We start from the raw sequence: 22,373 nt of genomic DNA, 5'->3' as shown, positions 1-22,373 counted from the left end.
TACTCTCAAATATAATAAGGATTCTTAGCCTGCACTCCATTGAGAAATGTCAGGACTTCTTAAACTTACTGAGCTATACACAATTTTTGTCACTATAAGAATACATGCCTTCTTATGGAGAAATAATCCAAAGCTTTTACCAATTCTTATACTGCTCGATAACTCAATTTGAGCCATCGTATTTTTTATTTACTTGAAAAAAGGCTAGTAAAAAGTGCTTTTTAATTAACACTATGAGTCAGATACACGAATGCACATTCCTGAGTTGCTTTCTGTCTCAGAACCAAACAAAAAGCAACTTACCTTTGCAGAGTCATATTCAAAGAGCCTGTACAACCCTTAATCTTGTTCTGGGCTTCAAGGTGAGTCATTCCATGGGCACTTATTCCATCAATGCTAAGAAGCACGTCGCCTATTCTCACATTTGCCTGAGATGCTTTGCCACCATCTTTTAACTGTAATAAATAAATTTAATTAGGAGTGTCACTTGTTAAGAAATAAATAATAAACACAGATGAAAATTATACTTTTGCTTACATCAAAAGAAATATATATTAATAAACTATTAGATAAAGTAAAAATTATCTTATTTAACAGGTAAAGTTAAAAATTAAATAACACTCATGTTTATGTTCTTAAATTCTTATCTGCTCTATATAACTAAAATCATTTTATGAGAAAGGTTCCCCGATAATTTCTTCATTTCTTTATTGTGTAACAGTAGAGTGTGACTGTTACAAATGAAGAAGAGAAGTAGTGAAGAAAACTACATATTAGCGAAAGAAAAAGACCGTAAGCTTAATAGGGTATTTAATATTAGCTTTTAAAAGTAATTTTAAAATTCTTTAAACAGCTGCATTTTTGAGCACAAAAAGTAATACAAGTGGAGGATCTACTGAACAATCCTTCCTGTTGAGTCCAAATCACATCCAGTGCTGAGGGGGGTTGAATTCTTTTAGATCACAGGCCCAAATATCTTTTCTACTGATGTGTTTCCTGCTCCAGGCACTTAGGCGGGGAAGGAAACCATTGTGTCTGAGACTGTCAGACTTTTTTGTGTGTACTACAGACTTTAATCTCCAATCTTTCTGCCCTTTTCTGTAAAATTTTCTACTAGAAAAAATATCTATTTGAGCAAGGATATGTAAAATCTAACAGCTATAAGATACAAAAAATATTTCAAACCTCTCAAATGAAACATTCTTTCATATACATAGTATAGTGATTTTGTTTTCCTTTTAGTACTAATAGAAAAAAACAATTCATTTCAGTTGCCCAGATATTTGAAGGTAAAGAAAAATTAATAAAATGTTGACACTAGAGAAATAAAATTTCCAGACTAACAAAACAGATCAAAATTTAACTCACATACAACTTACCAACATAACTATATTATATGTATAATATATGTATGTATATATACATATACACACCATTTATTACATACATTGTATGGCTGTCGAAGTAGTTTTGAAATTTAATAAAAATTAAATGAATTGAATTTCAGGATCACAGGATCAAGAATAAAAGAATTAAGATAGAACTTTATTATATATTTTTAAAAATACCTTTTCAGCAGTATTTTTAAAATATAAAAGGAATATGTGCATGTCTATTTTGGATTTAGGAAAAAGTCTTTTATTAACAAGTACATTAAGTGACATGGTTTTACTACAGTCGTGCACTGCGTAAGAATATTTCTGTCAACAACGACTGTATATACAGCAGTGGTCCTATAAGATTATAATGAAACTAAAAAATTCCTATCGCCTAGTAACATCATTGCTGTGGTAACACTGTAGCCCAACCCATTATTCATGTGTTGGCGGTGATGCTGGTGAAAACAAACCTACTGTGCAGCCAGTCTTATAAAAGTACAGCACATACAATTATGTACTGTATCTAATACTTGATAATCATATGTAGTTACTATACTACACTTTTTGTTTGATTCTATTCTTTTTATTTATACTAAAGAGTTTGTTGTAAAATATTATGCCAGATTAGGGTGGTAGCAGCTTCATGTATCTCATGTTTACCAGTGTCTTGACTGCATGTATCTCTTTCTTTTGTGCTTGATTTAACCCCTAGAATGCCGGGGAGCGCAATCACGCTCCTCCTGTCTTTCGCCAAAAGTGCGGGGAGCGCTATCAAAGCTTCGAAATGGCGTCCAGTTCTAAGTCTGCTTTTATTAGTGATGATGATATTGCTAAATATGTCAATGTAGTAAAGGTTTCCATAAGTTTTTGAATATGTAACTTCATTTACTTGCGATTCATAATTTTTTCCCTAAACTGCCGTAAAATCAGCAAAAATGCCTTGGCAATTTTAGCATAGTTCCTAGGATATTGGTTGGCACTCAAAGGGTTAACTTAACCTTGTGTCGTTTTGTACAGTAACATGCTGTAAAGCAAGCATGTCAAACTCACAGCCCACAGCCGCATGTGGCCCACAACGAATATTTTTGTGGCCCAGCCAAAATAATGGTATGTAAGAAACGTTTCAATAAAAATTTCATAACTTAATTTTTACAATATCCTGTTATGCATAATTATTAATAACGAGCTACAATGTTCGCTAATGACTGATTACTATAATTGTGTTGTATTCATTTCCCTTATGCGCCTTACGTGAAGGTGCACCATTTCTCTCCACAAATACTAGCAGTGAATATTTTAGCAGCCGATTGCCAAGTAATTAGTCTTGTGCTGACTTGTTTGATGTGCACAACAGGAAATATTTCACTTTCAGAGAACAAGAAAAATAGGCTTATTTGCATTACGCTTATTAATTTGTGCAGTTATTCAGTGTCTCGTAAGTTAATGTGCAAGAAAAATATTAATTTTTATTAAAATGTTCTATTATTTTAACGATTACTCATTTATTTCAGCCCTTTGTATTCAGCATGTCTCTATCGAAGTAAACCTACATTTCTATGAAAACTGAAGCTTTTTTTTTGTGTGTGTGGTCCACATAAACTTAAACCTTGTTTATTTGGCCCGGGTTAGCCTTTGAGTTTGACATGCTTGCTGCTGTAAAGGCTTGTAGCCTGGGAGCAATAGGTTACACCACACAGCCTAGGTGTGTGGTAGGCTATACCATATGGGTTTGTGCACTCTATGGCATTCTCCCCAACAATGTAATCACCTAACAAAGCATTTTTTAAAACGGATCCCAGTTGTTAAACAGCGCATGGCTATATATTAAATCAGTGGTTCTCAACCTTCCTAATGCCGCGACCCTTTAATACAGTTCCTCATGTTGTGGTGACCCCCAACCATAAAATTATTTTCGTTGCTACTTCATAACTGTAACTTTGCCACTGTTATGAATCGTAATGTAAATATTTGATATGCAGGATGTATTTTCATTGTTACATATTGAACATAATTAAAGCATAGGGGTCGCGACCCACAGGTTGAGAACCCCTATATTAAATAATAGATGTGGCCCATCATTTAATAATTAGCATTTCTTTTTATTAATTTAAATATCTTAAAATTATGTAAAATATGTAAAATCTAACAGATATACGATTTTAATTTAACACAGAAATAATAATTGCTCTTCTCTAATGTACAGAACTAAATTGTTTAAATTGTAAAAGACATTTACAAAGAAAATAGTTCAAGTCAATAGTTTTCTATGGGACTTATTCACAGGATTATTATAATGACTATGTGTGATTACAACTCAATAAATGTTGGCATTATTACTATTCTCTTGAGCTCAGATTATTAATCTGAGAAACATGGGTGCTGTACTAGATGATCTCAAAGGCCCTCCTAGGATCCCTTCCAGTTTTAAAAGTTTACATATTTGTCAGCTATCTGCATGCACAAAGGGTGTATAGATCTAATCCCAAAATAGGAGTCAAATCTGAAAGACTTTGATGACAATACAAAGGAACATCTATTCCCTATGAAAATCAACAAATGAATTAAAGTTTGAATACTGAATAAAGAAAAAGTATAAATATAATTTATCCTAGATTTTACTTTAGCCAAGAAAGGCAAGCATAAAAAGAATAAAAATAAAAAACAGAACATAGCTAAATTACATGACCATTTTTAACATAAAGTAGCCTTAATATAGAAACACTGAAACCTATGGAACATTTTTCTAAATGTACCCAACAAAAGCAATTTAAATACTCCCAGTCTTGTAATAATATAAAGATAATGAACAATGTAGAAAGAAAATTATCAAATCCAGTGTCATTACTAGATAAAATGTTTCTTACCTCTTTGTTCTAGTTGCCTCACTAGATTCTAAGATCCTATGACCTCAAGATGTTCAAAACCAACTTCTCAAAAGTTACCTTTTTAGGGCTGCTTTTACTCTGCCACCCTCTTATTTGCAGATAGCGGAGCACAGAAATCCTATAACTCCTGTGAATTATGCCTCTTCCAAGTACCACATCTAGGGAAGCTACTAAATTTCATTCCCCTCCCATGCTAGTCCACACCATGATCATCTGTCACCCTGATCTTGCCTAAAGCCTACTGCAAGAAGCTCCATATTCCTCCCCACTCCTCCATCTTCACATTTCATAATGGTGGCCCTACTACTATTTCACACTGGGACTCCAATCATGTTAAAATAAGGGTGAAAAATCTCCAAATATCTTCTTCCTACAATGCAGAATAAAGCTGTAGCCCTGAAATACATGCCATCTATAATTTGTCACCACTGGTTTCTAATTTTAAAACAAGCACCATAAGGTCGGGAATCATGTTTTAAAATAATTTGCTTTTCTCCAAGAGCCTTGATTACTGCAGATATTAGAATATCTGATTAAATCATAATAAAGGAGAAATCAATAAATCAGTACATCAGTTTAATATACTCAATTCTAGAAGAATATACTTAATTCACCAAAGAGAGAAAAATATATTCTAATCTGAAAATGATTATCTTCAATTAATCATTAGGCTGAACTGACTTAAGTAAGGTAAAAAATCAAACCACATTTCCAATAGGACAAAGTAAATCCAGTTTGGATAGTTAGTAACATATTTTTCCTAGGATCACAATACCCCTTGGTAACTTTATTGAGTATTAGAAAGAGTTTAATTATATTTAATCTCAACCCTTTCTCAATAAATTATCGACATGGAAACAAATACCCATCACCATCTGTATCATCTTTTATTATTAAACGGTCAAACTCATTTTTGCCTACAGTTTTTTTTAACTAAGTAATATTATCTTGGTTTTTTTACATTAATTTTTTTTTTTAATCTCTAAATTATTCAATGCTCAGGCTTTGTAGCACAGGATTAAAACTAAAGATCATGAAGAGCCTGAACTAATGCTGTATGTATAGTGGGAAAGGACCAATGCCTAGAGACAAATTTAAGACTTGTATAGGTCGCATATCACTGAATACTCCTAAGCTTCATGTATCCTCAGAACCATTTCCCCAAGCCATGCACTCATTACAAAGATAAATTCCCCCCCTTAATTGGGTATTATGCAGCATTCTTATGAATTGTGAGCGGCTAAGGAAAAACGACAAGGTCACTCATTATTTGCATAATTCATTTTTCCTTTGTTTGTACAAGTCTAAATAGCTTGCATTTGTTTGAAGCAGTAACAAGTTTCTGTCATCAGTAAATCTTGTACATGTTATATGACAGCCATAAGGGTGTGTGTATTTCATAAATGCACAATTTGTAGGAAGGAAACAGTTGTGGGAAGCTCCTGGGTCAAGCCCGGTATAAATCAAACTAATCAGAAGCAAATGCTTCTCTTTTGATCTTCAAATGCATTTTTCAGTGCTGCTGTCCAATTTTCCATAAACTTAACTATAGCTGTATTCTTCTTTAAAAGCACTGCTTTGTGGTCTCACTTAAGTTGCAGGCATACATGGCGGCACATGTTGGAACTACCACTGAGCTTCTGTTTATTGATGCAGATGGGTAGACTGGGGGGGGGGGAGAGGGGGGCCGGGGGGGGGGGGTGCAGGGGAGACTATAAGGGAAAAAATACATCATAGACTTAGGCTTCTCCCACTTTAACTAGAAAATGCCCAAAGATAAATTTTCTTCAGTCGTTTTAGAGGGGAGCTCCTCTCACATAGTCTTTTCTGCCCTGAGAAAGAAATGACCCAGAGAAAGTAAACCGGACTATTTACAGAGCACCAACAGTGCGTCAGGGACTTTGGAGGCCCTTTATCATCCTTTCTACCACCATCAAAATTTTTACAGATGGGGAAAGGGAGCTTCAAAGAGATTAAATGACTTGCCTACATCCACATAGCAAGTAAAAACACAGGACTTAGCAGAGGCTTTGAAGTTAGGCAAACATGAGTTCATATTCATGCTCTGCCATCTATTAACGTGAATTTAATAGGCCTAAATTTCAGCTATCTCTCCTTGAAAATGGGGACTATAATCCCACCTGCCTCGCAGTGCTGTTGAGCAGATTAAATAAAATACCAGCACAGCACATATCATACAATGCACAGTAACTGTTTTATTATTATTATCTATATATATAAAAGCCAAGTGACCGGAACAACAGAACGACCGGAACGACCAGTCACTATGATGCTCACTGCAGCGGCCAATCAGCCTGATTGGGGCCCTGATTGCCCCCCCCACCCCCGCAACCTCCCGCAGCCCCGGCCCCCACACCCTGATAGGGGGAAGGGCCGGCCAGCCAACTGCCCATAGCCCCTCCCCCCGGCCAGCCCTGCTCCCAATTGGCCCTCCACACTTCAATTGAGGGTGGGGCCGGCCAGCCAACCTCCCACATCCCCTCCCCCCACCTCCACCCCAGCCCCGATCGGCTCTCATTGGGGCAGGCAGCTGGACCCCACCAGTGAACAAATTCGTGCACTGGGCCACTAGTTAATTATAGAATGCCACCAATTCACACAGGTTGGATACCTGCTTCAAGGACCTTAGGGACAGGAAGACAGTTTTTCAAAATGACCAGCCAGAGCTTCTGGCTTTTCCCTTCTCTCCTTAAATGAAGACCAAATATTCCTCTTCATTCTCTTCTCTCTGCCTCTCTAAGCCTAAACACCTTCCCCTCACTCAGCAATAGAGTTCAATATGCCACAGAATTAGGAAACCAGCTGACCGTGTCCTCTGTCTACCACTATCCAAGTCTGAATTTTCCAAACTCCATTCCCACAGAATGGTGACCTCATATCACCACTTCCCAGGAGTTAGGTGTTGACATTGTACTAAGAGCCAAAGGATAAGAATCAATAAGGTGATGTTCATGAAGAGACTTGAATTTGGTGGTCAGAGAAGGACAGGAAGGAAAGAAAACAAGAGAACACACAACAAGGGGAACACAGGAGGGTACTGGTATAGGGAGGGAGTGGAACAGGGAACAAGACCATGAGGGCAGAAAGGGTCAGGAGTATCCCAGGCTTGGTAAGCTAGATTCTGGCCTTATCTCTAGGTGTGTTATCCATCTGTGTGCATATACACAAAATAATATTTAAATTGAGCCGAAGCCGGTTTGGCTCAGTGGATAGAGCGTCTGCCTGCGGACTGAAGGGTCCCAGGTTCGATTCCGGTCAAGGGCATGTACCTGGGTTGCGGGCACATCCCCAGTGGGAGATGTGCAGGAGGCAGCTGATCCATGTTTCTCTCTCATCGATGTTTCTAACTCTCTATCCCTCTCCCTTCCTCTCTGTAAAAAATCAATAAAATATGTTTAAAAAATATATATATATTTAAATTGAACAGAACATCAAAACAATAACTCATTATAAAAGAAAGATGTTGCATTTTGATTTGAATTAACTAAAATAATCTAAATGACTATAATTAATAACTACAATTTAGAGCCAATTAACTCACAGTATTACTTATGTGTATCATTAAAAGGTCAGTAACTTCCTTGTACTTAAATAAAATTCATAATTAAACTTTTCCCAAATGCTTAGTCTGCATATAAATGTGTAGTTCCAGCAGCATTCCGTTAAAAATATTTTTTAGTTGTTATTTATTGATGAGAGAAAGAGACTCCGGTTTGTTATTCTACTTATTTATGCATTCATTGGTGGATTCTTGGATTGTGGGATCAAACCCACAATCTTGGCATACCTGGGCGATGCTCCAAACAACTGAGCTATCCGGCTAGGGGTCTTCTTAAAACTTTTTAATGAAAAGGAAAGTAGCACTACATACTTATAAAACTGCTCGGAAAATAAAATATTAGTATCTCAAGATAGCATTCCTCTTAGACAAAGATCTAAAAATTATACTAAATAAAAAATGTATCTTATCATCAAAAAAGTATGCTATTTGGATTCGTAAGGGCTTAGATATATACCTACTAGGTTAACCCTTCCTGTAACTATTACCTCTTGACAACACATCACAAAAACAAACCAATCACTGAACTCATAGCAAAACAAACAAACAATAAAATCAATGAAAGCACTATGGAGTTTTCATTTTTAAAAGAACCCAGTGTGGTAGATATTATTTTAAATAACTCAAGCTGCCTAATATTTCTCTTTAAAATAATTATTTAAAACAGCTGCTATATTGCCCTAAGCTTTTTCAAAAAAAGGCAAAATGTTTAGCCATAGCAGCAATTCCAACACTGTCTTAAAATTCTCTAATGAATTGTATCCTTCCAAATCATAGAGAATTCTCAATATGCACCCCAAACCTTCTATTTTCCCTCCCTTGGAAATGACCCAGCAGTTACAAACTTCAAAAAGTAGGTATCAGCAATAGAAATGATTTATTGAAGATATACATGCCCAAGTATATTACAGAGATCATTTTATAATGTAGATAACACCATTTTAATAGTTAGATGTTCACTAAGAATGATCTATGCTGGTTGAAAAGAAATTGACTTTAGTACTTATCTGATCACTTACTATGGGTAGCAAGTTGGAGACAAATACCTATAAAATGAGCCACTACCAGTGTACAAGTTTTCAACCTTCTGCATGTTTTCAACAAATATGGACTGCTTGGAAATGTATGACCCTAACAACATGGGCATGTCAGGAATGCTCTCAGACTTAGTAAATGTGAAAAAGGAATATATAAATATGACATCTACAGAAGGAAACACTAACAGAAATTTCCCATGTCTGAAAACCATGGGAACTAAACCATGGGAAAATAAAAGCTATTGTTTTTCTAACAGTGATGTTACTAAAATTTGGAGAAATATACTAATAAAATTATACCACTCTGACCAACAGAATTTTCTTGAGACAGAGGATGCACTGAGAAAAGTCTTATTTTAAAAAACACCTGATTAATGGTCAATCTTTAATTTTGCTTTAGAATGTTATTTTCTAGTACCTACTTAAGAATAAAAATTTGAATTCAGACATATGAGCCTATGGTTGAAAGTCTCTAGGTGTTTATCTCCCACATACTTCCCAGAAAACCATGAGTGTGACTTTTGCACACACCCTCCACCCCCAAAACACGCAAGAACTTAGGAGCATTACACCAAAATAGAGAACTCACAACTCTTGCTTTCCTGCTGAATGATGAGTGCTATTCATTCACTACCAAGTATCACAAATGAACAAAAGTGGTGAAGTTTTTAGCCACTAAAGAGAGAAGTAAAAAACATTTGAGAAGTGCTGAATTCCCCCCGCCCCCAAACATACCCTTTAAAGCTTTCTTCAAATCCCAATTTATTTACTATCACTCTGGTGCTTATTGATCAGCCCCACAATATTATTTAGCTCTTAAAGTTGTTCTTGAGCTATTTATTGCTATACAATGTTGGTGCCTTGACCAGCCTGTGAATGCTACTCAACTATATATAAAATGCCAATCTCTGGCTTGGATTTCTAATGTGAACATGCCTCTTAAAAACTTGAGGCTACGCCCTGGCCGGTAGCTCAGTTGGTTGGAGCACTGTCCTGTACACCCAAAAGGTTATGGGTTCAGTTACAGGTCAGGGCACATCCCCATTCAGGGTGCATACAGAAGGAAACTGATAGATGTTTCTCACTCACATCACAGTTTCTCTCTCTCAAATCAATAAACATATCCTCGGGTGAGGATAAAAATGAATAAAATAAAATTGGAGGCTATTCTGCATTCATTTTAATACCCTTTTCTGTGAAATAAAATGCTTTGGCGTTTTGTAGGTTAGAATGGTGAGATAGCACAAGCAATTACTGATGTCTGTTTGTGAGTGCATTTGTAAAATCCTGACTCATGTAAGCACTGGTTACTTTAACTAAGGGCTTTATTTTTTGGCTTATGAGTCAAACTGTAGTCAGTTTTACCCAAAAGTCTGAGCATATACCTTATATGGTAGCAATGGGGCAAATACCTCAAAGTATATGTCATTGTGCCTTACAAAACCAAAGGAAGTAAGCCGATGATTATGCCTCTTTCCCTATGTAGCCACTGGGCTACCTAGTTTAAACACAGGGCTTCTGCTCATAGTTTGTCCCAGTTGTCTAAATGCATTACCCAAGATGAGCCCTTCTTTTTTGAAATAACATCTTTATTTTTCTCTACCAACATCCTACCAAAATTGACACATGCCTTCTTAAACTATAATTCACTATTAAGATGCCACATAACACATTCATTTTATAGCTAATCCATGTGTTTAAGCCCAAAGATTTAATGTGCTTTTCAGTTAATGTTTGACTATAATTTTACCAGAAATGTAAAAAGTAAAAAGTATGGTGGTTAGTTAAAAACAAAACAAAAAACATATCTACAAACATCTCAAAGTCAAGCAAACTTGTTAATGAAAGAGAAATTAGTGTTTCTCTGAAAGGAAAACAGTAAAGAAAAAAATTAGATAGCTACAATGGTTAAAAATGAATTGGTGAACTCTAGTTTACCTGTAAAGAGATTAAAACTGAAATCCACACATTTCAACCATCCCTGTTCACTTGGTTCTGTTCAGTGATGAGATGAATTCCTTGAAATTGTGTGTAAGTATGCATAGCTTTCCCCAAATTCCCAAAGGCATCTGTGACCAAAAAATATTAAGAACTAATGATTTAATGAAACCTTAGACCAGTGCTTCTCAAAATGTGGTTTCTAGACCACTATTGCAGCATACTTCTAGCAAAAATATAAAATAAAATAAAAATAAAATCACAAACCCTTCAATATCCACAAGAGTAAGATGTTTCAAAACAAACAAAAATCCATTAACATCAAGAAAATTTAAGAACTCAAAGCAGAATTAATATTTATTCAAAATGGCGCAAAATCATGATTTCACATGTTAGTGGAAGATAAGTGTAGCTTAAAAAATTTACTTGCTTTTAAGAAACTTTCAAAATATTCAGTGTAATTTATTAACATTTAATAAGGCCTATTGTAGAGATTTTCAACTGGTATGCCACAAGTATTTTTAAAGCATGCCATACCTGACTATTAAGTCAGGGGCACTGACCTCTTTGTCAAATAAAAAAATGACAACAGTCAACATAATAAAAGCCCTCTGGTGTGAATGATCAAAATTATACCTATTTTTGGTCAGCAGGCAAAAAATATAGGTTTTGGTGTACAGCAGAAGTTTAGTAATTAGTTTGTGTGTGCCATGAGATGAAAAAGTTTGAAAATCACTGACCTATTTCAATAAGCCACTAGATTCAATACTGAGTCATAGAAAAGGCTAAAAGAATGGGCATGGCCCTTTCCCTCATCTACTGTTTTATACTATTTAACCTTTCACATGTGCATGCAACTCTCCATAAAGTGGGGTTCCTCAAACCATCTGTGGTGGAAGACACTATCTGTGGTGAAAGTCACACCCCCCCCCCAACTCTGCCACATATCAATTGTTCTGTAACCTATAATAATGATAAATTACTGGAAAAACAAAATTTAAATTAATCAGATAAAATATAAGATCAAATTTTTTATTATCAGATTCAGTAGACATAAAATTACTGTCACACTACAAAAGTTTCTAGATACTTATTCTTCATTTCTTCTGTCCTTATTTCATCTCAAACTATAACCATTAGACCAGCAAGGATGCTCCTTCTAGGCAATGACTATATTTCTCTTTAGGTCCATTATACATGGACTGAAACATAATACAAAATATAAACAATTGATTAATTACCACACTGGAAATGAAAGGTATTTAATACATAGGCTATTATTTAGTAATTTAACTCATTTCCAATTTGTTTTACTCTTATGTTAAACATAACGTGATTAATTATATTAGAAATTTATTTTGGCACACTTATCCGATTTTTTTTTGGAAGTTGTTTTTAAAAAGGTATGCACATTAAGTTTTGATTCATGACACTAGACTGCCACAGGGCTATCTGTGGCTATTAATAATTCTGCAAACTGTGTAAGAAAGTGTCTGTTATCCATACCCTTGCAACTCTTAGTATTATAAAAAAAACCTGAGGATAATTCTAGCTTTACCACTAATAAATCCTGTGACCCTGGGCAACTTATTTACATCTCTGGCCTCATTCTGCTCAGCTATACAAGGAAGTTAGATCAAATGTTCTAGGGACCCTTTAAACTCTAAACTAGGGGTGGGGAACGTCTGTCCCTGCCAAGGAATTAGGGCTGAGTTAATTAAATGTTTGATCAAATATAGCAGGCTAATTTTTAAGTTGATAATTTTGTATAGCCCACGAATTATGTTATAAACATCCAAATGGCCCTTGGAAACATAGCAGAAAAAAGGTTCCCCACCCCTGCTCTAGCCATAGTTGGCTTTTATCAAGATAGCACCACATGCTAGTAGATGACTTCAAGCATTCTGGTCTCTAGTCACAAAACACTGATTTATTCTAGATGTTTCACTTCCTCCACAGACAGCAAATGCACAATCACAAAAGGCAGCTAGAAATGGAAAGGAAATGTTCTTACATCAGTGCCACTGTTTTGGTGTTCCTTTTCATTTTTTTAATTAAGAGTAAAAGAGACTGGAGCAACACTAATGAGCCTTGTTCTGGTGCAGTTGGTACACCATATGCTTCTGAACTCAGGGTAATAGGGACATGACAGGGGGCAGGGTGCTGATGGCAGCTAGGGAAATATCAAGCAATGTCCCTGCTCCCAGTTGTCCAGTCAGCACAGGGGTGGAAGTGAGGCAGCGGAGGGGGCTAAAATTTTGATTTGCCTGGTAGAATATGCCTGATGCATACTGTCTGCTGTTTCATTTCACTCTGTATCCACTCATGACATTACCACTTTGATTAATCAAACCATCTCTTCTCATCAGAGTAAGAGCCCAGAGTCACTTATATATAAAGAGAAGACTAAATCCACTATTGTTAGAGAAAACAAGAATTTACTAGCAGAAGGTAGTCTAGGATCTATAAAGAGCTTTTCTTGTGTCAATCAAAACCTATCAATACTGATCAGGTTACAACTATACTTCAATTTTACTTAAAGTATTTGAATTATGTTAGAGTAGCTGACATGAGATCCCGTCTTTCAGAAAATGGTTAATGAATACATGGTATACACTAGCACATAAGGTATCTTCTGGGGATTTGGGGCATGGAGGGGGAGGTAACATAGTGTTATACTTTTTAATTGTTAAAAATGTGTAATTAAAAACTAATATTTAGCTCGGCTGGCATGGCTCAATGGTTGAGTGTCATCCTATGAACCAGGAGGTCATGGTTCGATTCCCAATCAGGTCACATGCCAGGGTTTAAGACTCAATCACCAGTGTGGGGCATGCAGGAGGCAGCCAATCAATGATTCTCTCTCATCATTGGTGCTTCCATCTCTCTCTCCCTCTCCCTTCCTCTCTAAAATCAATAAATATATATATTTTTAAAAAACACTAATATTTATAAGACTAACTACAATTTATTGAGTACTTGCTACAAACTAGGCACTAAGCTAGACATACTTTTCTACTTTTTCTTTTCACAAAACCTTTCATTTCTACATGTAAAATGACAAAGGTCAAATAACAGATAAAAATGCTGCTTTTGGCCGAAACCGGTTTGGCTCAGTGGATAGAGTGTCGGCCTGCGGACTGAAAGGTCCCAGGTTCGATTCCGGTCAAGGGCATGTACCTGGGTTGCGGGCATATCTCCAGTAGGAGATGTGCAGGAGGCAGCTGATCGATGTTTCTCTTTCATCGATGTTTCTAACTCTCTATCTCTCTCCCTTCCTCTCTGTAAAAAATCAATAAAATATATTTAAAAAAAAAATGCTGCTTTTGTTCTTTTATCTCACAGGTTAACATTTCACCTTGATATTTTGATGTATGCAAACATGTATTCAAAAAGTTAAACATTAAGAATATATTACCAACAAAATCTAGCAAGCCCTTGTTAGCTTAGCTATTACTCTCTGCTGCCAATTATTATAAACCATTTCCTCAACTTCCAAGCAAGGTGGAAAATAGTATACAATATTATTTGAGTTAGAAAATTCTGAATCCAGGAGAAAAATCTTCTAATTAGTCTATGAGTTCTCCAGTTACACCATCCATAAACTAGAGAACAATGTGCTCACATGTAATGTCTAATCTCTCAGAAACACATTCCTTGCAACAGGTAAGAAATACACTCCTTGCAACAGATCCTTGAATCACAGGCACACTTTGTGAACTATAAATTGTTCTGGCACTAAACCAATGGAATAGAAACATAAATTTTTTTACTGAGAATTCTCTAAAGAGTTATATAGCTAGTTTCAAGAGTAAAGGTTTTTTTCAAATAAGTATTATTTTTCTTTTGTTATATGTATTTTATTTGGAAGAAACAAGAAAGGAAGAAGGAACACTGGGCATTTTGCCTTCCAAAATGATTTGCAAACCAAAAACTTTTTCCCTTAAAGCAATGTAAAACATAAAAAGAACAAAAAGAAAACCCCAAACTGGTAGACATGACCCAGCCCTAACTTCCAAAATGGCAAACTAGAAAGGAAGAAACCTCACCATGTGCCCATCCTGTAATATATTTGGCTGGGACCCACACCAGTGGCAACACCCACAAAGGTATCTATTTCAACATGATAGCTAGTACAGACAGGCTTGACGCCAATAACAGGGAAGTAGAGGAAGGAAGGGAAAACAACATTGCAGTGTATCGATATTTTGCATGTATTAAGTCATTTAACCTCAACAAAACACTGCAAAGTACCAGCATTCCCAATTTACAAGTGAGGAAACTAAGGCAGAGAGAGTTTATATTATAAGCCTAAGGCCCCAGAGTTAGAAGTCATAGTGCTGGGGTTGGAATCCAGGAAGCATGATTCCAAAGTCCATCTCATGACCACCAGATGGGCTGCCCTCCCACACGGCACATCACCTGACACTCTCCCTCCTGAGATAACACATCACACATCCAGCCAAATGCACTGTTTATCCTTGAACAGTTTATTCCCTAAATCCCAGTAATCTGTTCCTCCCACTTAGATAAACTAGACTGGATAAAGCAAGAGGGAAATAGCTCTCACTTTAAGCTTACCTCTAAATTGCTACCCCTGGTTAACTCTCTCTAAGCTTCATCTAGCTTCCCGTAGGAACACAGGTATTTAACATCACAAGTTTTAAAAAAAAGAGTCCCTCAGTCAAAATTTCTAACCACCCAAACCAAAAAGAAAGAGAAATAGAGGAAGTAGAAGAAGAAGAAAAGGGAGGAGGAAGAAGGAGAAGAAATAAAAAAGAGAAAGTGAAGGAAGAGAGGAAAAGTGGCAGAAAATAATGGAGCTCCCAAAATCTTTATTCATTTAAAAATCCCTGAATTAACCTTACTGCAAAATCTAATTGATAGGCTCCTCTGGTGAAGAAGTCAGCCTGCAGAGTTCTACCTCCCAGAATGGGGCATTACCTCCTAGCATTTTTATGTTGGTGAGCAGCATGTCCTTGAATAATGATGAAAGCCTCTCTCTGAGGAGTCGAGTGGAGGAATAAGACGAGCTCAATATAATTTATCAATGACATAATATAGAGTATGGCTTCTCAAAGTATCTAAGAAGAACTAATTTTTTTAACAAAATGTCAAATCTGTTTCAGACCAATATTTTAGTAAACATACAGCAACAAAAATGTTATTCAAAAAATTAATTTTAAAAATATATATAAGCCCCAATTTTTATTATCTGATTCCAGAGACATGAAATTATTAGGTCAAATTGCTATAAAAATTTGTAAATACTCTCAATTTCTGAACTTATGTTATCACAAATTGACAACTCCATGGACAACACTTTGACTAACACTGTATTAAAAAAATCGAAGACCAGCCCTAACCCGTTTGGCTCAGTGGATAGAGCATCGGCCTGCGGACTCAAGGGTGCCAGGTTTGATTCCTTGGTTGCGGGCACATCCCCAGTGGGGAGTGTGCAGGAGGCAGCTGATCGATGTTTCTCTCTCATCGATGTTTCTAACTCTATCCCTCTCCTTTCCTCTCTGTAAAAAATCAATAAAATATATTTTTTTAAAAAATCAAAGACCACTTTCCATGCCCTAAATACATTTTGTAAGAGCTAAAATGTTTTTAGAAACTTCAAAATAATGTTTTTTTCTCATTGTTAATAGGAATTAACAGAAGGGTAATATAGTTATGAGCAAATTTAAAATTTTTATTCTTTATCCTCTATATTTTAAAAATTAGTAGAAGTAAATAAAAATTTTAAAATAGCCGAAACCGGTTTGGCTCAGTGGATAGAGTGTCGGCCTGCGGACTAAAAGGTCCCAGGTTCAATTCCCGTCAAGGGCATGTACCTTGGTTGCGGGCATATCCCCAGTAGGAGATGTGCAGGAGGCAGCTGATCGATGTTTCTCTCTCATCGATGTTTCTAACTCTCTATCTCTCTCCCTTCCTCTCTGTAAAAAATCAATAAAATATATTTAAAAAAAAAATTTAAAATATTTCAGTTGCTACAACTTATTTTATTTATAGCATATTAAAGCATGAATAGCAAAACATTTTTTATTTTGTATCTTTTTTTATATTCTCCTTCCTTTCTTTACCCAGCCTTCAGTCCCCAATGTAAATATATATATATATATTTGCCAGAGGAGGGGGGTGGGGAGTGGAGTGGAAGAAATGAGTGAACTGTTTCTTTGCTTAACTAAACTGTTTAGTTTTTTTTTTAAAAAAAAAAAAACCTTTGTGTAAAGTTTCTTCTCCCTGTATTTACACCACCAACAGATTTTATACCTATCGTTTGAGCTATCAGACAGTTATAATTATGAAGTCACATAATGAAGAGAAACAGCTTTAATCAAAAAAAGAACCTCAAAACTTTATATATATATATTTGCTGGGGTCCAACCCCAGCAGGTCCAGGGGTCCCCAAAGGTGTGGATGGAGTCGGCGAAGAAGGAATGACACGGAGACAGCGTTCAGTTGATCAGCAGCCTAGCCAGGATCTCTAGCCAGGATCTCCAGCCAAGTTCTGGTCTGGATCTCCAGCGAAGTTCTGGTGTTTATTGTCTTGTTACATCCGTATTTATACCAGTTGATTTTAATCCTGTCAATTTCTATTGCAAAGGTTAGGGCGTTTCTTATCTCCATTCCAGGGAGTAAAGATTATGTAGCTTAAGCATGATTGTTTGTAGTTAAAGTGATTAACTACCCGCCTGGCACTTAGTTAAGGAGTTTTATCCCCTCCCTGACTTCAGGGAAAAATCCCTACCTGGGGAAACAACCTTTCTTGGAGAGGTGACCTTGGTTAAAACACACAGCGCTAAGGGGAGCAAACATATTAAGAACAGTATGCTATATACGCCAGGTCCCTTGAAACATATGCTGTGCAGATGTTTCTTTCCTGCAGCGACTGTGTCAAGCAGCAAGGATGGACCGGCTTCCGGCATATATTATTCAGAGATCTTCCCTCCTAATTCAGTTTCCCCTTCCTCATCTTACAATGGATACATGCATGTATTCATTCATCCTGTATGTATCCATTAAGCATAAGTAGGCAATGAGAAATAGGCAATACAGCCGTGAACAACAACAACAAAAATATAGTTTCTATCTTTGTGTAGCACAGAAAGTAGAATAAATAATTAGCAAAATTATGGTACTGCAATACAACTCTCATAAATGTACTACCTTCTTAAATGTAAGGAATCATGAGAATAAATAATATGGATATCTCATCCACTGTAGATGTCAACCAGGTGACAAAGTCCAGGTGTTAGCCAGGCAGAGAGAATTTCAATAAGATCAATATGGCCCTGGCCAGTGTGGTTCAGTTGGTTGGGCGTCATCTGAGCACCAAGGGTTACAGGTCCGATTCCTAGTCAGATTCCTGGTCAGAGCACATGCCCAGAGAGTATGGGGGGCATTCAGGAGGCAGTCAGTTGATGTTCTGCTCTCACATCAATGTCTCTCTCTCTCTCTCTCTCTCTCTCTCTCTCTCTCTCCTTGGCCCTTCCTCTCTCTCTAAAAATCAATAAACTGTTCTTTTAAAAAAAAAAAAAAAAGATCAGTAGTATGAAGATTCTGAGTTGGGAATACATCATTACAATAGCAAAATATATAAAAAGTCAATGAAATATATGAAAACACAAAAGTATCTGTTGATTTAGCCACTGAATTTGAGTGGAGAATAAATGTGAAAGTAATATTTCTCTGCAGGTACAATCCAAATGAGCCTACTTTTTAAAGGACACACATTTGGTTTCCCAATGCTTAGCCCTGATCTCAAAGCCCAGGTCACTCTTCATTTGGATTACTGGCTGTGAATGTAGGTTTAGCTAAGCAGTAGCAAAATAACCATTTTAGTTCTCCAAGAAGGAGTCTTGAATAATTTCCTCTCAGGCTATCTAGCAAGTTAAAACTCCCTCAGTGCATGTAGCTACACACTTAGTCTGGCAGCTTCAAAGAGAAAAGTGCTGGTGCTAACAGTGGTCCAAAATCTATGATTTAAAACTTAAGGCCAGCACTCTAGATTCACATTCTTCTATGTGGCAATAACATATATAGTTAACACAAAACAGATTTCCATTTTATTAAATGAAGTTGTTTCATGTCTTTGTGATATGCAGCAGAGAAGCCACACTATTAGCAAGCTTTAAGCTGAACTCCAAAATAACTCACAAAGGTGTTTTCCCACTTTATTTGAGAGGAACATCCAAGTAATCGCAAAAAAAAAAAAAAAAAACCAACACACACACACACACACACACACACACACACACACACACACACCTTAAATGAACACAGTAGGTAAATTCATTATCTTTCCAAAATGAATTTTGTATCATACAATGGTAACTATACAGTTCACTTCGTATCAGATGTTCCTTTACCTTTTTTCCTATAATATTAGGATATTGATGTTATATGTCTAGATTATTTTCACTTCTTTAAATAAAAGGCAATTGATAAAAAATCAATTATCTTCTCAACTTTAAAATACAAAGAGATTTTATTGACACTAAATATGTTGTTGTTAAGTCATGCCTACATATGTTCAGCAATATCACTAGAAAGACAATAACATCACAGGATTTAATTCAACTAAATCCATTGACAATGCCTTCCTTTGGGAAAAATAATACCTATGGCAAAGAATCATACATAAACTAGTCTTTGGGGGGGGGGGGGGGACCTGCATCAGTGCATATTCTTAAGCAAATATTAAATCACAATTCACTAATTTAGTATGAGCTTGAAAGTATCAAACCTGCTAGGCTTCTGAAATCAGAAAGTAAATGTAAATGCTTATTATTTAACCATCAGTGAAAATTTACAGAGGAACTACAATGAGATATAATTTTAGATAAATCTGACTTTTCTGAAACTAACTGAATCTGTAGGCTGTTACCTATTTATGCTCTAGTGCAGTGGTTCTCAACCTTCCTAATGCCGCGACCCTTTAATACAGTTCCTCATGTTGTGGTGACCCCCAATTTCATTGTTACAAATTGAACATAATTAAAGCATAGTGATTAATCACAAAAACAATATGTAATTATATATGTGTTTTCCGATGGTCTTAGGCGACCCCTGTGAAAGGGTCGTTCGACCCCCAAAGGGGTTGCGACCCACAGGTTGAGAAACGCTGCTCTAGTGTTTAGGATTAAGTCAAATGGAACCTGAAATTGGCAGTGAGTGGTTGGTTGGTTTCGCCTTCATTAGGTCAGATGTGCATCTGGCAAGCCATCAGCCCAGACATTTTCTGGGCATCACTGTGTTGGCCAAAGAAGCCCCACAATACTTCAACTGCTGCATTAGTATTGTTCAAGTTGCAAAAATAAAACATTGCCCCAGACTTTACTGGAAAACAGCTTGTACTGATCTTCATAAAAATGTCCTCTTACATATTCCTCAATTTAGTAAGACTACCACAAAAATTCTATTACTGGCAACAGAATAGTCGTTCCTGTTTTTACCTACACAGCAAGTAATACAACTACTTAGTAATTTCCACTTAATAGTCAAAAGATTTTAATTTTTTAAAAATATCCTAGATGGTTCATTATATGAAAATTATGTTTTCACTGCTTGATGGACAAATCTATAAGCCTAGAGGAGATAGACAAATAACTACAATGCTGAATCTTTTAAAAAAACACACACAAAAAAACTAAGTTCTATTTTAATTTTTGCCAAGCTGCCTAACAGAAGATGTGAAAAGGTCAACTTATAACACAACCTTAATTAAACCATAATTATAGGTTACCATAACTTAACAGAAAATCTTAAGCTTAAAGTTTAACAAAATATTTTATTCTGAAATCCTAAATAGTAAAATAAGACTATGTTTATACAGTTGGGTCACTTGAGATTATAATAAAATACTTTAATATATGTGTTGATGTCATCTACATTCTCAAACCAAAGTGGGATCTTTAGTATAATGTTAGTAGTTAGGGATATAATCACATCAATTATCTTTGACTATAGCATTAATACAAACTGTAGAATATAATACAGATAATAAACCCGATTTGATCCAGGCATAATTTAACTAATCAGTATTGAGGAAAACCATTTCTATACGCCAAGCATAATGGCAGCTTCTGGAATTCAAAAACAAATATTTAAAATGTAGTGCATGCTTAAAATAAACTTACACTATGGGACTGAAATTGAGAAAGAATTCACTGAGGAGGGCCACATTAGTTTTACCTCTAAAAAATGTGTGGGAATATTTAGGCATACAGAGCAGAAAAGCACACAGAGATGTAGCTATAAAAGTCTTTTTAAAAATATATATATATATATTTTATTGATTTTTTACAGAGAGGAAGGGAGAGAAATAGAGAGTTAGAAATATCCATGAGAGAGAAACATGGATCAGCTGCCTCCTGCACATCCGCTACTGGGGATGTGCCCGCAACCAAGGTACATGCCCTTGACCGGAATTGAACCTGGGACCCTTTAGTCCGAAGGCCAACGCTCTATCCACTGAGCCAAACTGGTTAGGGCTAAAAGTCTTAATAATATATAAAAAGACATGTATCAGAGGGAGAAAAGTTTCAATGACCTAGAGACAAGAAAGTCAAGATCTATTGTGTAGAAAGAGAAGGTAGATTACGATATTCTATGATCAATGCATGCTTCTAATGGTTTTTCTGTTCCTCTCAAATGCTTCCACTGTTGGAGTAAAAGTTTTCTTGAGGAAAATTTGACAATAATTATTGAAAACCTTAAAATTACATAAACTGTGGCCACAGTAATAAGATCTGTAAGTACTTACTCAAAAAAGAGTGCAAGATGTTTATTTTAGAACAGCAGCTTTTATAATGGTAAATGGCCATCTTTAAGGTTTGGATTTTTGAAAAATTATAATACACTCATGAAATTAAATACTATTCCATAATTAAAATAATTATGGAATTATATCTCTTTCAATGTCAATAAATATATGATCTTTATTCTTAATGGAATCCTGTTAGGTGAAAAAAGTAGAAGACACATCACTAAAGAAAATATACAAATAGCAAAAAAGCAAATGAAGATACTCAGTCCTATATAATAAAAGCCTAATATGCTAAGTGTCTGGTCATCCAGTCATCCGTTCAACCAATCAAAGTGTAACATGCTAATGATACGCTGAGGCTGCTCAACAGCTTGATATGACATACAATGACCACCAGGGGGAAGACAGTTGACTGATTGACCAGTTGATATGATATGCACTGACCACCAGGGGACAGACACTCCGACTGATAGGTTAGCTTGCTGGTGGGGTTCGGGCAATTGGGACTGAGCAAGATGGGCCTAATATGCCCTGGAGCCCTCCCACGGTCCCTCTCCGGCTGGCCAACCTCCTGCGTCCCTTCCCAGCCCCGATTGTACACCACTGGGGTTCCTCGGCCTGGCCTGCACCCTCTCGCAATCCAGGACCCCTTGGGGGATGTCAGAGAGCCCGTTTCAGCCAGTTTCAGCCTGATCCCACAGGCCAGACCAAGGGACACCCCCCCCCACTGGTGCACGAATTTGTGCACGGGGTCTCTAGTCCAGTTATAAGATGAAC

At 36.3% G+C, this 22,373-nt stretch overlaps 1 protein-coding gene across 12 annotated transcripts in view; it reads right to left on the bottom strand.

The window, feature by feature from the left end:
- PDLIM5 (PDZ and LIM domain 5) overlaps positions 1 to 22,373 on the bottom strand; it is a 212,133-nt gene that overhangs the window by 146,389 nt on the left and 43,371 nt on the right. For 11 of the 12 annotated variants that reach the window (XM_036339906.1, XM_036339927.1, XM_036339937.1 and 8 more), the window contains one exon: positions 304 to 455. In XM_036339906.1, coding sequence (XP_036195799.1) covers positions 304 to 455 — 152 coding nt within the window. Of the gene's footprint in view, positions 1 to 303; positions 456 to 10,819; positions 11,054 to 22,373 lie in introns of those variants that run through there. The other variant, XM_036339957.1, reaches the window with a different exon arrangement.

Source organism: Myotis myotis, unplaced genomic scaffold (assembly GCF_014108235.1).
Source record: "Myotis myotis isolate mMyoMyo1 unplaced genomic scaffold, mMyoMyo1.p scaffold_m19_p_1, whole genome shotgun sequence".
NCBI lineage: Eukaryota > Metazoa > Chordata > Mammalia > Chiroptera > Vespertilionidae > Myotis > Myotis myotis.
Note: the sequence above shows the minus strand (reverse complement) of the source record. Positions and strands in the feature narration are given on the sequence as shown.